The sequence below is a fragment of the Akanthomyces muscarius genome, chromosome 2 (genome assembly GCF_028009165.1).
Source record: "Akanthomyces muscarius strain Ve6 chromosome 2, whole genome shotgun sequence".
Taxonomy (NCBI): domain Eukaryota; kingdom Fungi; phylum Ascomycota; class Sordariomycetes; order Hypocreales; family Cordycipitaceae; genus Akanthomyces; species Akanthomyces muscarius.
Genome location: NC_079242.1, coordinates 1,558,096 through 1,572,996, shown reverse-complemented (window position 1 = coordinate 1,572,996; position 14,901 = coordinate 1,558,096). Strand labels below are relative to the sequence as shown.

General features: G+C 54.9%; 4 protein-coding genes across 4 annotated transcripts; 2 read left to right on the top strand and 2 right to left on the bottom strand.

The window, feature by feature from the left end:
• Positions 1-888: 888 nt before the first annotated feature.
• Positions 889-2,769, top strand: LMH87_003622 (uncharacterized protein; the record flags this gene model as incomplete). The annotated part of the gene is made up of 2 exons (XM_056194721.1): positions 889-1,968; positions 2,035-2,769. The coding sequence occupies 2 exons, from the start codon at positions 889-891 to the stop codon at positions 2,767-2,769; spliced, it is 1,815 nt and encodes a 604-aa protein (XP_056048421.1).
• A 5,570-nt stretch (positions 2,770-8,339) lies between these two features.
• On the top strand, positions 8,340-9,785 carry LMH87_003621 (uncharacterized protein; the record flags this gene model as incomplete). The annotated part of the gene is made up of 4 exons (XM_056194720.1): positions 8,340-8,893; positions 8,945-9,143; positions 9,214-9,359; positions 9,509-9,785. 4 exons carry the CDS (start codon positions 8,340-8,342, stop codon positions 9,783-9,785), a joined length of 1,176 nt encoding a protein of 391 aa, XP_056048420.1.
• A 1,296-nt stretch (positions 9,786-11,081) lies between these two features.
• On the bottom strand, positions 11,082-11,980 carry LMH87_003620 (uncharacterized protein; the record flags this gene model as incomplete). Its single annotated transcript, XM_056194719.1, has 3 exons — positions 11,082-11,352; positions 11,429-11,559; positions 11,657-11,980. The coding sequence occupies 3 exons, from the start codon at positions 11,978-11,980 to the stop codon at positions 11,082-11,084; spliced, it is 726 nt and encodes a 241-aa protein (XP_056048419.1).
• A 499-nt stretch (positions 11,981-12,479) lies between these two features.
• On the bottom strand, positions 12,480-14,095 carry LMH87_003619 (uncharacterized protein; the record flags this gene model as incomplete). Its single annotated transcript, XM_056194718.1, has 3 exons — positions 12,480-12,932; positions 12,987-13,217; positions 13,274-14,095. The coding sequence occupies 3 exons, from the start codon at positions 14,093-14,095 to the stop codon at positions 12,480-12,482; spliced, it is 1,506 nt and encodes a 501-aa protein (XP_056048418.1).
• Positions 14,096-14,901: the final 806 nt, after the last annotated feature.

Sequence of the window (14,901 nt, the reverse complement as noted above, 5' to 3'; positions counted from 1 at the left end):
TGGTTTGTCTCGGCTGTGTGTTGCTGGTTTGCGCAGTGCACCTCTGAATACCTCCCATTTCAGGCACTCGATGCAACGCTATGCACACTTGATGCCGAAGCTTACGCCGGGGTCGCACCGTGACAGCAGGAAACCAAAACGAGCCTCTAACAGGGGAGGGTTGGCCACAGCAAACAGGAGCTGCCTTTTCAGAGCAAAAGATTATTCGCCTCTCTACCAACAAGATTACCTTCCATATTCGGGCGATTCATCGATACGAGCTCACCTTTGAATTGAAAGCTGCCGATCGCCAAGCCGTGGAATGGGATGCGGTCCTTACGATGGAGACGGCCCGACGGGTGTGTGGTCTGCACTCGGGGCGCCAGGGTATCCCGCTTACCCTTGGCTCGATTTAGAAGTTCCAAAGCACGGAGTATTGGTATTAGAGAAAGAGGTTTCTTTTAAAGCATAACAAAAAAAGAATTCCCCCAAATTCTGAGCTATTTGCTATATGCGCTTGGGGAAGATCCCCTTGTCCATGTGCAAAGCGCAACCGTTGGCTAAGCTCCAATAGGCAGGTTGATCACGGCCATTGCGCGAGCCATGCGCATCGAAGTTTGCCGACCTTCTGTATTGGTTTATTACCGGGGCGGCCGGGTTGCCGTTCTGCAGCATCTAAGCTATGGGACTCTTAGTCCTGTGCCTTCAATGAGCAGAACAGAAATACTGCGTGGTTCTTCCTGTCGTTCTATGGCGTGACACGAGTATGAAGGGAGATTGGCCAGGGACATATAAAGGATTGATACTTTGCCGCCGCAGAACTATCAAGCTCCTGGCTTTGTTGGTCATTCCTGCCATTGTCTCTTTTCTTTTTTCTTTGTATACCCAGTTCTCGGTAACCCGCCTGCGATGAAGATTGCAGCTCTCTTCGTCAGTGCCTTTGTGGCAGCGTCTCTGGGCATGCCCCTGGAGACGGCGGTCGAGCACGAGAAGCGCGTCAATGGCGCCAGTCTGGTCAAACTCGGTGCTGCCCGGCCTGCCACGACTGTGCCGGTCCGCATTGCTCTGAACCAGCGCAACCTGGACCATGGCATGGACCTCCTCCTAGAGGTGGCCGACCCCGACTCGTCCAAGTACGGCCAGCACTACACCAAGCAGCAGGTCGTTGATACGTTTGCCCCCGCTCAGGAGTCGATTGATACTGTCAAGCAGTGGCTCGTCAAGGCGGGCATCCCGGAGAGCAGCATCTCGCTCTCCCAGAACAAGGGCTACCTCGACTTCAAAACCACGGTTGGCAGCCTCGAGTCTCTACTCAGGACCTCGTACCACATCTTTGAGAACAAGAAAACGTCGTCGCAGCACCTCGGTGCGGAGAGCTACAGCCTGCCTGCCGATGTTGCCCCTCACGTCGACTTTGTCTGGCCCGCTGTAGCCTCTAGCCAGGTCAAGACTGGCATTGTCGCTCCTAAGAGCAGCATCCGGTCGCTGAGTTCCTCTGAGATTAAAGAAATCGAGGCCAACCCCATGACCAACTGCTCCAACTACGTGACGCCGGCATGCATCGCCGCCATGTACAACATTCCCCCGCCTCCCAAGACCGCCAACCCCAAGAATGCCCTCGGCGTCTTTGAGATTGACTACGAAATGTACAATCAGTCCGACCTCGATCTCTTCTACAAGACTGTCGCCAAGGATATCCCCAAAGGAACCGGCCCGAAAGTTGATTTGATTGATTTGGCCAGCAACCCCTCGACCGACAATGCCGTGGGCGAGGCTGCCCTGGACTTTGACATGGCCATTCCCATCATCTACCCGCAGGAGACTGAGCTGTATCAAGTCGGAGGCGGCTTTCATGAGTTTCTCGAGGCTGTCGACAGCAGCTACTGTGACGAGGGTACTAAAGACGATTGTGGCACATTCACCCCCAGCAATGTCATTTCCTTTTCATGGGGAGGGCTGGAAGACCCGAAATCGGTACCCGAGGCCAAGGTAAGTTGCTGTTGGTCCAGAAAATTACATGGTTAGACTGAACTTGATGGCTAACCGTTCTGACAGCGTCAATGCAACGAGTTTATGAAGCTGGGCCTCCAAGGCACCACAGTCGTCTGGTCTTCTGGCGATACCGGTGTCACCGGCGACGGCCAATCATGTCTCGGCGACAACCACCAAATCTTCAGCGTTGACGACCCGGCCGGCTGCCCCTACTCCCTCTCCATCGGCGCTACCATCCTGCCAAAGGGCCGCAAGCCCGGCGACGCCGAGGCGGTGACCGAGTCCTTTTCGCCCGGCGGCGGCTTCAGCAACATCTTCACGGCGCCCGACTACCAGAAGAGCGCCGTGGACGCCTACTTTGCCGAGCACGACCCGGGCTTCCCGACGTACAACGCCACCGACCTCGACATTCCCCTCGGCGGCGACGGCGTCTACAACCGCATCGGCCGCGGCTACCCGGACATCTCGGCTGTCGGCGACTTTGGCGTCTACGCGTTCAACGGGCAGATGGGCCTCAACGCCGGCACGTCCATGTCGGCGCCCATCATCGCCGCGATGCTGAACCGCATCAACGAGGAGCGTCTGGCCGCGGGCAAGAAGCCCGTCGGCTTTGTCAACCCAGCGCTCTATAAAAAGGCTGAGATTTTCCGCGACGTCACCGAGGGACGCATGCGAACGGATGGCCCTTACGGCTGCCAGGGCAAGAGCTTCTCGGCGACGCCTGGCTGGGATCCCGTCACGGGGCTGGGGACGCCCGACTACACTGCCCTGTCCGAGTACCTAAACAGCCTTCCGTAGAAGCTGAAGGAAAGGACTGAGACGTGATGACGGCGTCGAATAGACGGAGAACAAAAAAAACACAGGTACATATTGCGCTTCTTCGCGCAAAACTATACTCTTGAAGACATCTTTTTGAGACAATGTTGATTGGATAAAGCTACCCATTCAACCAGTAGAGCTATTGAGAACAAGTATCCGTACTTGAGGTTATTTATAGCTCGGCATTGCTATTGCTCTGCATTCACGTATGCAAGAAGGTGCAGTCTCACCAGTTTCGGATGCTTCTTGTACAAATGTGCAATGAATCATTCGCCAAGCAGAAGCAGATAGACAAGTACAAAGGTGCCGAAAGAGCATACTGCTTAAGAGCAGTGACATGCTATCTTTTATTCTGTATTTCATCTCTATTCTATTTATTTTTGTTTGATTATCCTCCCCCATTAGCTATCATCACAATGGAGCCTAGATATCGACGTTTTCCCGGGCACCCTCGTGATAGTGTACCATGGAATCATTGGACGCACTTTGATAATTGTGCAAGGTGAGACATGCAGCAACCCTGGACGTCTTCTTGGGCTTGGGCTTTCGGGCCAACGTTGCCGCTGTCAGAATTCAAAAGGGCTTGGGCACGCCACCAGACTCCCAATCCAGCCATCCGGACATAACGCCCCAAAGAAATGAATAAGAAGGAAAGTGAGACATGCAGATTTCCGTCAGCCTTTTCCCTGCTTTTTCTTCTACTGCCCGCCCGCCCGCCCGCCATTTGTTTCCTTTGTGGCAGAGCACACTGGGGGCTTACCAGTACTTTGTCATCTGTGTGCTACGTGAGACATTTTGGGTACTGCAGCCTTGCATATTGATACAAGGGGGGTAGGAGGACAAGACAACGCAGCCTTCTTTTTAGAGGATTGGTTTGTTTTACCGGTGCCGAGAGGGCCGATATACCCGAGTTGATTAGTCTCTAATAAAAGCTGCTCAACGAAAAGAGTAGTAGGGCGTGGTTGTGAGGAAGCAGAGTCCAGCGGGCAGTGGCTGTCATGGGGAGGAAGTGACCAAGATAAAAGTAAGATAAAGTGAGATACTAACACAGGGATAATTAGGAAAACAAGAGGATGAGAGAAATTGATCATCTCAATAAAATACTGCAAGTATCGGAGCGGCGCCTTTCCACTGCCACACAATTGAGAGGTGTCTATGATCTGCCCCCGGGCGGGCGACAAAGAGATGGGCTACTCTGGTACGTGCATGCGCTGAATGGCGATCGGCGCTGGGATTTGTACAAGCAAGCCCTTTTCCGAGAGAGGCACCTGTGTGCATGTGCATTTGTGGTTTACGACAGAATCCATCCGTTTTCAGGCCCGGCACTTGTTTTGTCCTCTTCGGCTGCGTGCGCAAGCAAGACCTTGCTTGTCTTACCATGTGCGCAGCATGTCTTTGACCAAACGCATTGTCGACTTGCGACTGGGAGCACAACCTCGCCACAGCCGTCATGACGACAAAAGTCCCTGATTGCATAATGCACAATGTCAGACGGATCGTGTGCACTTTGCTTCTGTTCCCTTCGGGCTTCTTGGCAACACGGCAAACACCACCCCACGCATCGTAACTCTCTCGTGAGGACTGTGCCATCACTCTACATGGCAACGCCGATGCCGAGTTGGCAATTGCTGTTTCTATTTTGGTTCTACCGTTGCAGTGAGAGAAGCCCCGAGATAGCCAAAGCTTATTGTTCTGGAGACGGCCACCACCGCACGGTGCGTCCTCTACTCGATGCAGCGCCCGTGGACCGTTGCGTCGCAATGTAAGAGGGGCGGAGAGGTAGGATCGCCGCTGAGAGCAGCACACCACGCAGTTGTCGTCTGATTCATGCACCGCTGCGGTCGTGGCTGTTTCAGTGCTATTACAGTGAGAGACAGCCGGGCTCGCATTCGCGACTGCGTCTTTTGGGCGCGCCGCCGCACGGTATTTGCCCATCCAGGCGAGCGCTGAGAGGCGTCAAGAGGTGTCAATGAGAGCAGAGAGTGCCAGTCGGTCGATTGCCATGGCGTTAAACGAGCGAGCAAGTTAACATGGTACGCTTCGGTCGCAGCCACCAGACCGTCAGAATCTGGAGAAACCACCAGAAGGCTTCCAGGGGGCCTAATAATTAGAGGACCAAGAAGGCTTGCAAAAGTCCCGAGGGGGTGGGTTTTGCGGGCGAGTGGAGGCTCCTAGAATGTGGTGGCACTCGGCGCTTTGCTGGAATCTTGCCCGAAGCAGTAATGCAAAGCCGCTCTGACGAAATTGATTGTCCAGCTCTTCTCCCGTGTGGAGGACATGATTCGTCGTCAGGGACAGAGCAGTCTTATTGCTTCCATTCAATGTCGAATTCAAGTACGTCGGTCGTGCGACTAGTGTGAAGTTCAATTCACTTTTCGGCCAGACACTGCTAGCTACACAGAAAGGCACAGTTGCGTGTAGTGGCTGCAACGTATGGTATAATGCCTCCTGAGAACTCTGGCTGCAAAGATGGCTGCTGCTGCTACATGGCGGTTCTATTGGTATCCTTGTTGGGTGCAGAGTCATCGATGCCCCCTCCATGAGTTGACGCCCAACAGCCAGAGATGAGATTGTGTTATTGCCGCATTGGCAGCGAATGCGTTAATCGTGCAAGCCGACCAGAGCCTGCCGGCCGGCCAGCTAGGACAACTCGGGAACAACCCAGCGCCCCCACGACGCCACCGACAAGCCAGACACCAGCCCTGGTCGACTCCCTGTAGCCCTGTGCCAGCCAGGCCAATTGGAAGACGACTGATCATGGAGTGCGCTGGTGAAGCACAGCCACTGCAGCTGACAAAGAGCCTCATTAGTTGGAGAAGGGCTGCTCGGCTCCTTAATTCGTGCATTTAATAAATGAATGAGTTTTACGGCCTTGTCGGGGACCGGCTCGGCGCCGTAAACGAGTCCGGGCAAAGGCCAGTCGACATGTGGTCGGAGAAGCCTCTCAGAGCTTTTATACATTTGCCGCCGTGCCGCAAAGAACATGTAGGGCTGCTTCTGGTATTTCTCCGGGGTAGTGTGCGGTTGATGGCAGTTCTAGTTCAACACCCCGGTGCACATCCATACTTGGCCGACAGATATCAGATCAGTGGTTTGTGGTCTTGGCGATGTCCACGGTCGGAGACGTTCCAGGTGGCGCCTGGAAGATGGTGTACCAGCATTTAGTGTGCCCTGTAATTGGAGTTGAGCGAGCACGAGCAGGGAACAACTGCAAGAGCAGCTGCCAGTACATACTGGCCTTGGGCAAGCAGGAGCTCGGCGCACGCATACATGAATGAGCTGCAATGGCCGCGGAGAATGCGGCCTCTTCCCTGCCGAGCGAGGACAGGACGTGGCAGAGGGCAGCTGCCATCACCAGCACACCACATCACCAGAGCAGCCGCAGAACTCCCTTCACCTACCCCCGCGGGCCTAGCGCCACCCCGATGGTGTAGCTTCGGGCATCGGACTAGAGGTCATGGGTGCCCCGTAGGTGCATGGCCACCCTGGTCGTGGAGGATTTGGGTACGCTGGACGGGCTGACTGGCTTGCTTGGCGTGTCGAAGATGGACGATTGGGGAAGGAGTCTATTTCTTTGGGCGTGGCGCGATGTGAGCAGGAAAGGGCGGATGTTGTAGGGGTGAGGCTTGGTGATGGCGATGATGTTGACGATGGTGAAGTGGTTCGAGACGAGTGTTTGCAGGCATACGCGTGATGACCCCGTGTTTGCAGCTGGCAGTGGGCGGCGGACCACATGCGAGGACTTGTGCCTTGGAAAATGTACCCGACAGACCGACAGCTGCTCGACTCAGGCACGTACATGAGATGGGCCAAAGACTGGTGGGCTGATTCTGCGCAAATATTCAATGCGAGGTTTGCAAGTGTACAGCATGCTATTCTTTCCGTCACTTATTCGTCCGTTGCTCGATGCCAAGAATATGCAATTGGTTCTAGACTCGAGCAGTACCTAGCCATGCTGCCATGAACCATGCCATGCCATGTCGACCTGGTGTCTGCCGGCTGGGTACTTGTGCCTGGAAGCTCGCCTACTGGCACCAGCAAGGTATTACTGGTACGAGGGGGCAAGCAAAAGGTCCCCCCGCCACGGGCAAAAGTACCTTTTAGCGGGCTTCGGACCTTTTTTTGAGGCTCATCCAGGGCCATGCAGCGCCGAAACGGCCCTTCGCCCGCTAAAACTAGCTAAAACTATAGCGGTCCCCACTGGCCATCGCGACTTTTCCTTCTCAGCCCCTAATGAAGCCTCCAGAAGGCCGCAAAGGCCCCCTAAAAGGTTCTAAGCAAACCCACTCCGTCCCAGCACCTACAAAAGGTCCGATCCACCTTGTCCGCTTCTCCCCATCCCCATTCAAGCCGTGAAGCCCACGCCCACGCCAACGACGCCATCCCACACGGCCTTTGTCCATCTCGGCCGCTCGCCAATTGCCAGATCCAGGCATCCTTGGCACTCCAGCCCGCCGCCCGTCTTCTTCATCAACCGCTGGCCCCCAAAAATTGCAAATGCCACAGCTGGACTTGACACGCCTGACAGCTGCTGCTCCCGAGCCACCCTTTCTTCAGCCAAGTTTAGGCTTTCCCCCATTGCCAAACGCCCTCTCTCTCTTTCTTCAACTACAACGCCAACCTCAACGCTCATCTTACCGTCAGCGTCCGCAACGCTCAGGATCCAAAAATAGCGGTCGCAAATACAACCCCGAATTCCTCTTCTTACTGGTTGGCGTCGCTGCAACCCCCGCCTCCCATCTGCCGGTCGACTCACTCTGCTGGCCCAAAAGGTCCTCCCTCCGGCTCCACCAACCGTCCATCATCAACCACCACGGCTGCGACGCGCAGCAAGACAACTAGAAAAAGTTCTCGCTGGTAGTCTTGCTGGCCCCCCTGGTTCAAATACTCTCCCGCTCACGCCTGGGTTCTCGCCGTGATCCCCTGTTGGCACCACCAGCGACGCATGCCCTGGTCGACATACGCAGCCTTGCGACCGCCTCTGCTCATCTCGGCCCTCTGTCCTGCGCCCTATCCGGCCTTCCGCACGCCCCAACCGACATTTCTTTCTTCGCTGGTTCTCAGCCCATCCTGCGCTTGTTAATTCTCCGTCTCAACCGTCATCTGTGCTCGTCCCCACGCTATCCGGTGCTTCCAAACTTAAACAGCTCCAACCACACTAGTCTGGCAGAGTACCGGTCTTCGCTGCAACCTTGCCCACAGCTCTTGGTCCGCTCGTTATTACCTCTGATACGCCCCTCCCGGCTGTGATCGGCGCCTCTCCCAGGCTCTTTTGCTGCCTTTCCCCTTCACACCAACTCGCCCGGCCCTTTCTTTCACTCACTCATCTCCTTCGCCCGTCAACCTAATCATGCTTCAGTGCGGGTCGCTATGAGCAGACTTCGGCCTGACTGAACTTAATCAACATCGTCATAACTCTCAGCGTCTCATTCTGCTCAGAGTTCCACGCCTGACGCAACTCGACTAGACGTCTACCGGCTGGCGCCGCCGATTGACGTCTGGGGCGTTGCTGCCGTCTATCCGTCATCGCGCCGATTCAAGCATATAAGATGGCCGATCCTCCTCCCATGGACGAACCACAGGAGCCTCCTGCTGACGAAAGTCATGCATCTCGCCAAGGTTCACCGCCGCCAGGGCGCCGTTTGTCCATAGACGAAGACTTGTTTTACCACCGCATCATGTCAGCTCCTCCACGACGCTCTTCACTACCGCCGCCTTATGTGCCCCGCGAGTCTCCTGTCGGTGTCGCTGCCCACTCTATGCAGAACAAGGCAAAAGACGAGTCAGCTTGTGCTGCTGGAGATGCTCCCGAAGAGTTGCCAGGCTACTCTAACTCTGTTTACTTGGAGGGCATCTTCTCGAAGAAACACGAGATCGAGAACACAACAAAAAGAGCCGAAGACCGCCGCTGGCACAACGCCTTTGTAGTTCTCTCCGGAACTGCTCTTCACGTCTACCATGTAAAGAAAGACTGGGGCTGGGGGAAGACAAGAGACGGCCCAAGCATATCTCCTGATAACCCGCCATGGGTAAGGAAGTCCAAGCTGGAAAAGACATATAGCTTGTTACACGCAGATGCAGGTATTGCTGCAGACTACAAAAAGTACGTTGCTCTCTTTGAAAATTTCAACCAATCCGCTAACAAAGCACTTAGACGACGGTACGTCATTCGCATACGAGCGGAGACGGATCAGTTTCTTCTCTCATGCATTGAGCTGGGCACCTTTGTCAAGTGGCTCGAAGCGTTGTTCGCTGCTATTGACATTGCTGCCCCCATCGACGAACGCGATTTCCCTCGCGACATGTCCATCCCACGAGTCCAGCGAATCCGTTGGTTCCGTGGACAATCACCAGTACGAATGCCAAGCCCTACGCGAACACTGGACCCAGAAGAGTCGGCCGAACCAACAGCCTCTACTGAAGCGCGACGTAACTCGTCTCCACGACGCAACTCGTCTCCACGACGCAACTCATCCCCGCGGCGAAATATTTCGCCGCGACGGAATCCTTCTCCACGGCGCATCCTGTCTCCGCGATGCCCACGGCCCTCATCTACTCGCGACGAAGCGGTAGGAATCCTCGCGCAAGATGGACTATCGGCATTCCCCGATCATGAAGTTGAAGACGCCCAAAACGCCATTGACTCGGATTCGGAAGAATCTGAAGATGAAGATGGGGGTCCCTTTAGTAGAGGGCCTAGGCTAACCCACCGGCTGAGCACAACGTCATATCATAATGCGTCCATAGACCCGTTCTCTGGTAAATGGTTTCCAGAGCACAAGTGGTCCGAGGCGCACGACATGCTTTACGCCAAGCTGTGCTACAGCAACCTGCTCTTCCGAAGCCCGAGAAGATCCAACTACATTATCAGCAAGGGGAAGCAGTGGTTTGTCGACTGGGCAACCGGACGTATGGTACGAGTGCTGCCACCGGCCTACGGCGAAGACGTCTGTGGGCCGTGGCAGATTGTCCATACCGAAAACCCGCGCATTTGAGAAGCGGTTATCAAGCCGCGCCTCTCACGAACATTTACGATTGGAGACTACATATACAGACGACTGCAAGGTGGACATTTTGCGATTCGATACCCGCCCGGAACAGTCTCTGCTCCTACGGAGCAGACAGACTTGTACACGACCATGGTTGCATTAGTGGAGATTTTTATGAAGACGGGGCGTTTTTCTACTTTTATTTGTCTGTGCGATTTTTTCGCACGGCTTTGCATAGGTTGGCGACATGATTTTTCAAAAAGCTATCAGAAGGCAGCATCCCTGCGGAGGATGGGTTGCTGTCTGTTTTTGGCCCAAGCTGAACTCTCTTGTACATAGCATCTCGGTTTCGAAAAAGAAACGAGAAATACAACATATTGGGTATATCCTATTCTGACCTTCTTTCCCTTCGTTGCAAATGAGTCACAGCTGCTAGTACTGTGGTGACGCACTCCCCCGTTTTGATTTGCGGAGGCAGATGACGAGGCGGTAAAGTGCTTTGACTGATTGAGTAGGGCTCGGGTATCTGAGCCGTGGCGAAACCCAAGTGCCGAATATAGTCCAACAAGAACTAGGGAATGATGTGCGACAGCCTTGACACGATTCACATGCTGGGAGAGCAATGTTGCGAAGGACAGTCCCGAGTTTGCTACTTGCCCGATCTACCCCGCCGCCAAGACTGAAGTTCCTCGCATCTCGACATGTGCATCTTGGAATTGGTTAACGAAAACCCATTGCTTTGCCGTGCAGTGTTGGTTTTTGTTGTACCGCTTAGAACGGTGGCGCCGCCGTTGATTCCTCTCGTGACTCCGTCGTGCAGCTCACTTTCATCGCTCTCCATAATTTCCCCTTTCGAGCTGAAAGACGGATATAGTAGACAAGGGCCGTGGGAAAAAAAAAATGGTGGCTGTCCGCAGCTGAACTCGCGAACCCACGCCTAGAAGGACGCCACGCGGCGTAGCCGGCGGATTCGTCCAAAAAAAAAACATGCTTAAAACTGGACATGTAAAAAAAAATCCCCGGCGAGCTCCATGTAGTGTGGCTTTTTTTTGGGATTTTCTTCCGCCTCTGCTTCGCGGCGTGCTGTGGCTTGAAATTCGCAATTTCTGGTGGCGTTGTCTGTTGCGCTGCTTTGTGGTGGCAAAAGTGTCACCACCAAGCCCAGCCTCGAGCCCAATGCTTTCATCCCCCCTCCCTCTTACTTTGAGGTTAGCAAGCCAACATGTGGCCAGGGCTAGAGGAAGGAGAAGAGGGCCTGTTGCATCGTCCCATTGCTGGGTTGGCATTGTAGTTCCGTTCCCTTCAGACGTGCTCGGCGTCTTGACGCGTCTCCTCGGCCAGCGGCCCGACGATGCCCGCCAGGACCTCGTTGGCGCCGCGCACGTCGGCGGCCGCGTCCTCGAGCCGGGCGAGGAGCTCGTCGACCTCGGCGCGCTGGCGGCGCACCTCGTCCACCAGCAGCGCGTTCTGGCTCTGCGTCGCCTGCAGCTGCGCGTGCAGCTGCGACTGGTGCCGCGCGAGCGCCGGGTGCATGTGCCCGGCGAGAATGGCTTGTGGAGGGAGCGTGTGCGGTCTTGTTTTTTCGGATCAGCGTTAGCCATCTCAGTCCCGATACACACGTCGTAGAGATGAAGAGGGAAGAAACTCACGGCGTAGGTTCCTCCTTGATGCCAGCAGCCTGTGCCTCTTCCCTTGCCTTTTCCGCGTCGCCCACCAGTGCTTCGAGCTCGTTGAGCTTGGCCACCACCTGCCTGCTTTCCAGAATCTTTTCAAACTCCTTCTGTATCCCCCATCAAAAAAAGCAACGTTAGCTTCTCTCTCGCACACACACAAAACATTCTTCTTTCATAGTCGCGGCAGAAGGGGGTGAGACAAACCTCGCATCGGCCCTGGAGCTGATTCGCCATTTGCTCTTGCAGCTTCCGCAGCACACCGTCCGCACGCTTCGCAATCGTCGGGTAGCACCCCGCAAAGTTGGCCCAGCTCAGCTTCTTGAGCGTGCCGCCGAGGGCCTGCGCGTAGATCGACTGCAGACGAGTCGCCTTGACGCCCGGCACGAGCGGCGCAGGAGGCGCCTGGTCGCCATCTTCGCCCATGGCAGAGGCGCCTCTCGCGTCGGTGCCGGTGGCAGCCGGTGCGGTATGTCCGGCTGCCGTTGTCGACGGATCTGTGCCGGCTGGCGGTTGTTGGTGCTCCGCCATGGCGAACCTGTATATCGAATATGATGTCCCTGTTTTGGGGGCCCAGAACGCGGGTCCGTTCTAGTTGTGAGAATAGAATTACACGGTTTCAGAGGCCAAGGATTGAATTGTTAAATGCCTCGTAGTGTTTTTGGAGGTTCTAGAGTCGTGTCGTTCAACTCATAAAGCCACTCTAAGTTGGCCGTTGAGAGACGCGACTGGGAGACGCGAAGTCACGGCCCCACCACGTGATGAACGTTCGCTGTGCTCTACGGCATGCACGCCTAGGGAAGATCTGACATCTGCACCAATTATGCAGAATATTCCCAAAATTCTTTTTGGACTCATGTCCTTGAAGAACAAATAAAAGTTAAAATCAGGAAAGCTTGTCCCATGATGGCAATTTTGTGTCGAGGCTTGTAAAAGACATTCAAAAAATCATATCTAGTATATCCAAAGTAGAGAATGGTATTACATCGGTCTATCAGGGTATCACAATTCCTTTCCCTTTCACTGCCCTCTAATTAGCAGACAAGCTTTCCACATCATTCACCGCCTTGGCCGAAGGGCTACCGTCGCTGGTGCCGTTGCGTGGGCCGTAGCGCTTGAGTTCCTCCTCGTCCTCCTGGCGCTGCAGCTCCTGGAACTCCTTACGCTTCCTCTCCTCTTCTTTGCGGGTATCGTCCTCCTCCTTGCGGCGTTTCTCGTCTTCCCTACGACGCTGCTTCTCGTCCTCCCGGCGCAGCCTGGCTTCCTCGGCGCGGCGCTTGCCCTCCTCGACCTTGCGCACGCGCTCCTCTTCCTGCTTGCGCTGCTTCTCGTATGTGGCGAGTCGCAGGGTGCCTAGAGTCAAAAAGGCCATGAATATGATGCCGAGAACAGAGCGCCAGATGAGAATCCATCGCACGCCTTCAATGTCTGTCTTGGCGTCGGATGTAAGGTCGATGCTGATCTTGTAGCTGATTTTTTGAATCTGTCACGTATTAGATTTCGTCTGCCGAAGCAAGCACAGCCAAAAACAACTTACAGCGCTGTCCATAGCCTTTTGCTCCTCTCGCACAGCCTGCTTGCGATCGTTGTACATCCCCTTGACAGTGTCATTCAGCGTCGCAATCTCCTGGTTGAGCGACTGCGTCAGGATGTCCACCTCGTGTTGAAGATGGGTCCGCTGCTGGCGCAGCTCCTCCTCCGCAATGCGCCTGTTGTTCTTTACTTCGGTGTTGAGCTCCGAGCAAGCGGCCGAAAACAAATACGTTTCCTAGATTCTGGTCAGCCTGGTTTGTCAAAACCTAAGTCGATGGGTTCAGCACTAACATTTTCAACATCGCTTTTGCTCACGAGGCTCTGCTGCGCGACGTTGAGGTTCTTGGCAAGCAACTTTCGAACGGCCTTCATCGACGTCACCGCCTGCTGTGGCGTGTATCCGCCCTCCTCGAGCTGCTTGACGAGCGAGTAGCTGTCAAAGTGATGTTCATACGGCGGTGGCGACATGGACGGGTGCTGCTGCGCAATGTGCTCCGGCGGCTGCATGTGCAGGACAGCTTCGAGGGGCCCGCTCGATTTCGCCGCCTCCTTGGCCTGCGCAGCCTTTGTCTCCTCGGCCGTCGGCTCTCTGCTGCTATCTGTCGTCTGCGCTGGCTTTCCCGATTCGCTGCCCTCCTTTTTTGTTTCGCTCGGTGTTGCCGCTGTCGCCGTTTGCGCGGCAGGCGGCGCTTGCGGTGCCGCCGCCAGGATCACGTCAGGTGTCGCGCCCCCTTCTTCAGTCTTTGCCTTGGGTGCTGCTGCTTCGGGCTTCGTGGGCACCGTGTCGGCCTGCGCAAGCTGGTCATCTCCAGCGGTAGCGGGGTCACCCTCGCCAGCTTTCTTGTCCGTGGTGGTGGCGCCGTTTTCGGTGGCGGCTGCACTGTCTTTTGGCTGCTCCTTCTGCTCTTCCCACTGCTCTGGCGCCACAGCTTTGCCGTGTCTCGGCGCAAACGAGCTCTTGTCGCGCTTCAGGGCATGTATGGAGCGTCTAGAGTTGGCAGCTGCCAAAGCGACGCGGTTGCTCGCGGTCGCGGCCCATTGCTGCGGTTGAGCTCTGGAAGTTGCCCGCAGCAGATGCGGGTACAAGAATGTCAACCGCGTCGCAGCCGACATCTTGGGTGTGTACGGTAGTTGCGGTGTTTTCAATCGTTTCGATTCATGGATCGTCTCAGCTTCGAAAATGATGGTCGCGTTATTTCTCTCCTTCGTGTCGGGTCAAGCCTTGCTGAGTTTCAAAAAGACAGGGGATTCCTTCAGCCCGTTTCCTGCCGAGGGTAAGGGAGATTCTCTGTGGTCCAATTGAAAGAGTGTAAAATGCCAACGCTGGCCAAAGCCGATGCGATACAAAAGAAAGAAAACGAAGAGAATGGAACGAGAGTGCGTCTTGTCTGTTGAGGGTTGTGTTGAGGGAAGAGGTGGCGGTGGAGGGGGAATTGTCTCTGAACAAGGGTCGGCTTCTGTAAATAATTATTAGGTAACCTTGGGTGGTCCTTTTTGAGGGTCTGTTACGAGAGTCGCGAGTGGCGCCAGAGGCACCAGGATAAGCTAGCATCGGAGCTAGCAGCACGATACGCAGGCAATGCAACGGAATCTGGCAGAGCGCGCCGATTTGGGGATGGAATTCGAGTTGCAAAGGATTTCGAATTATAAACTACATCTGGCGAGTCAGGTAGCATACTGTGGTTTACTTCATTCGGTTCCCACAAAGTTATATGGCATCTGGTGTGACAGGGTCTCACAAGAATACAGTGTACTGAGTACATGCAAGGCACTTTCGAATAGCAGTTCTGCGAAATATAGCAATTGTATGTAGCCAATCTTGCACTGTTATATATGAAACCGCAAGTCAATCAACAGCAAATTCACTTGCCCAAAACAGCAAAATCCGTCCCAAACCCCAGATCTCAACCATCCCAACG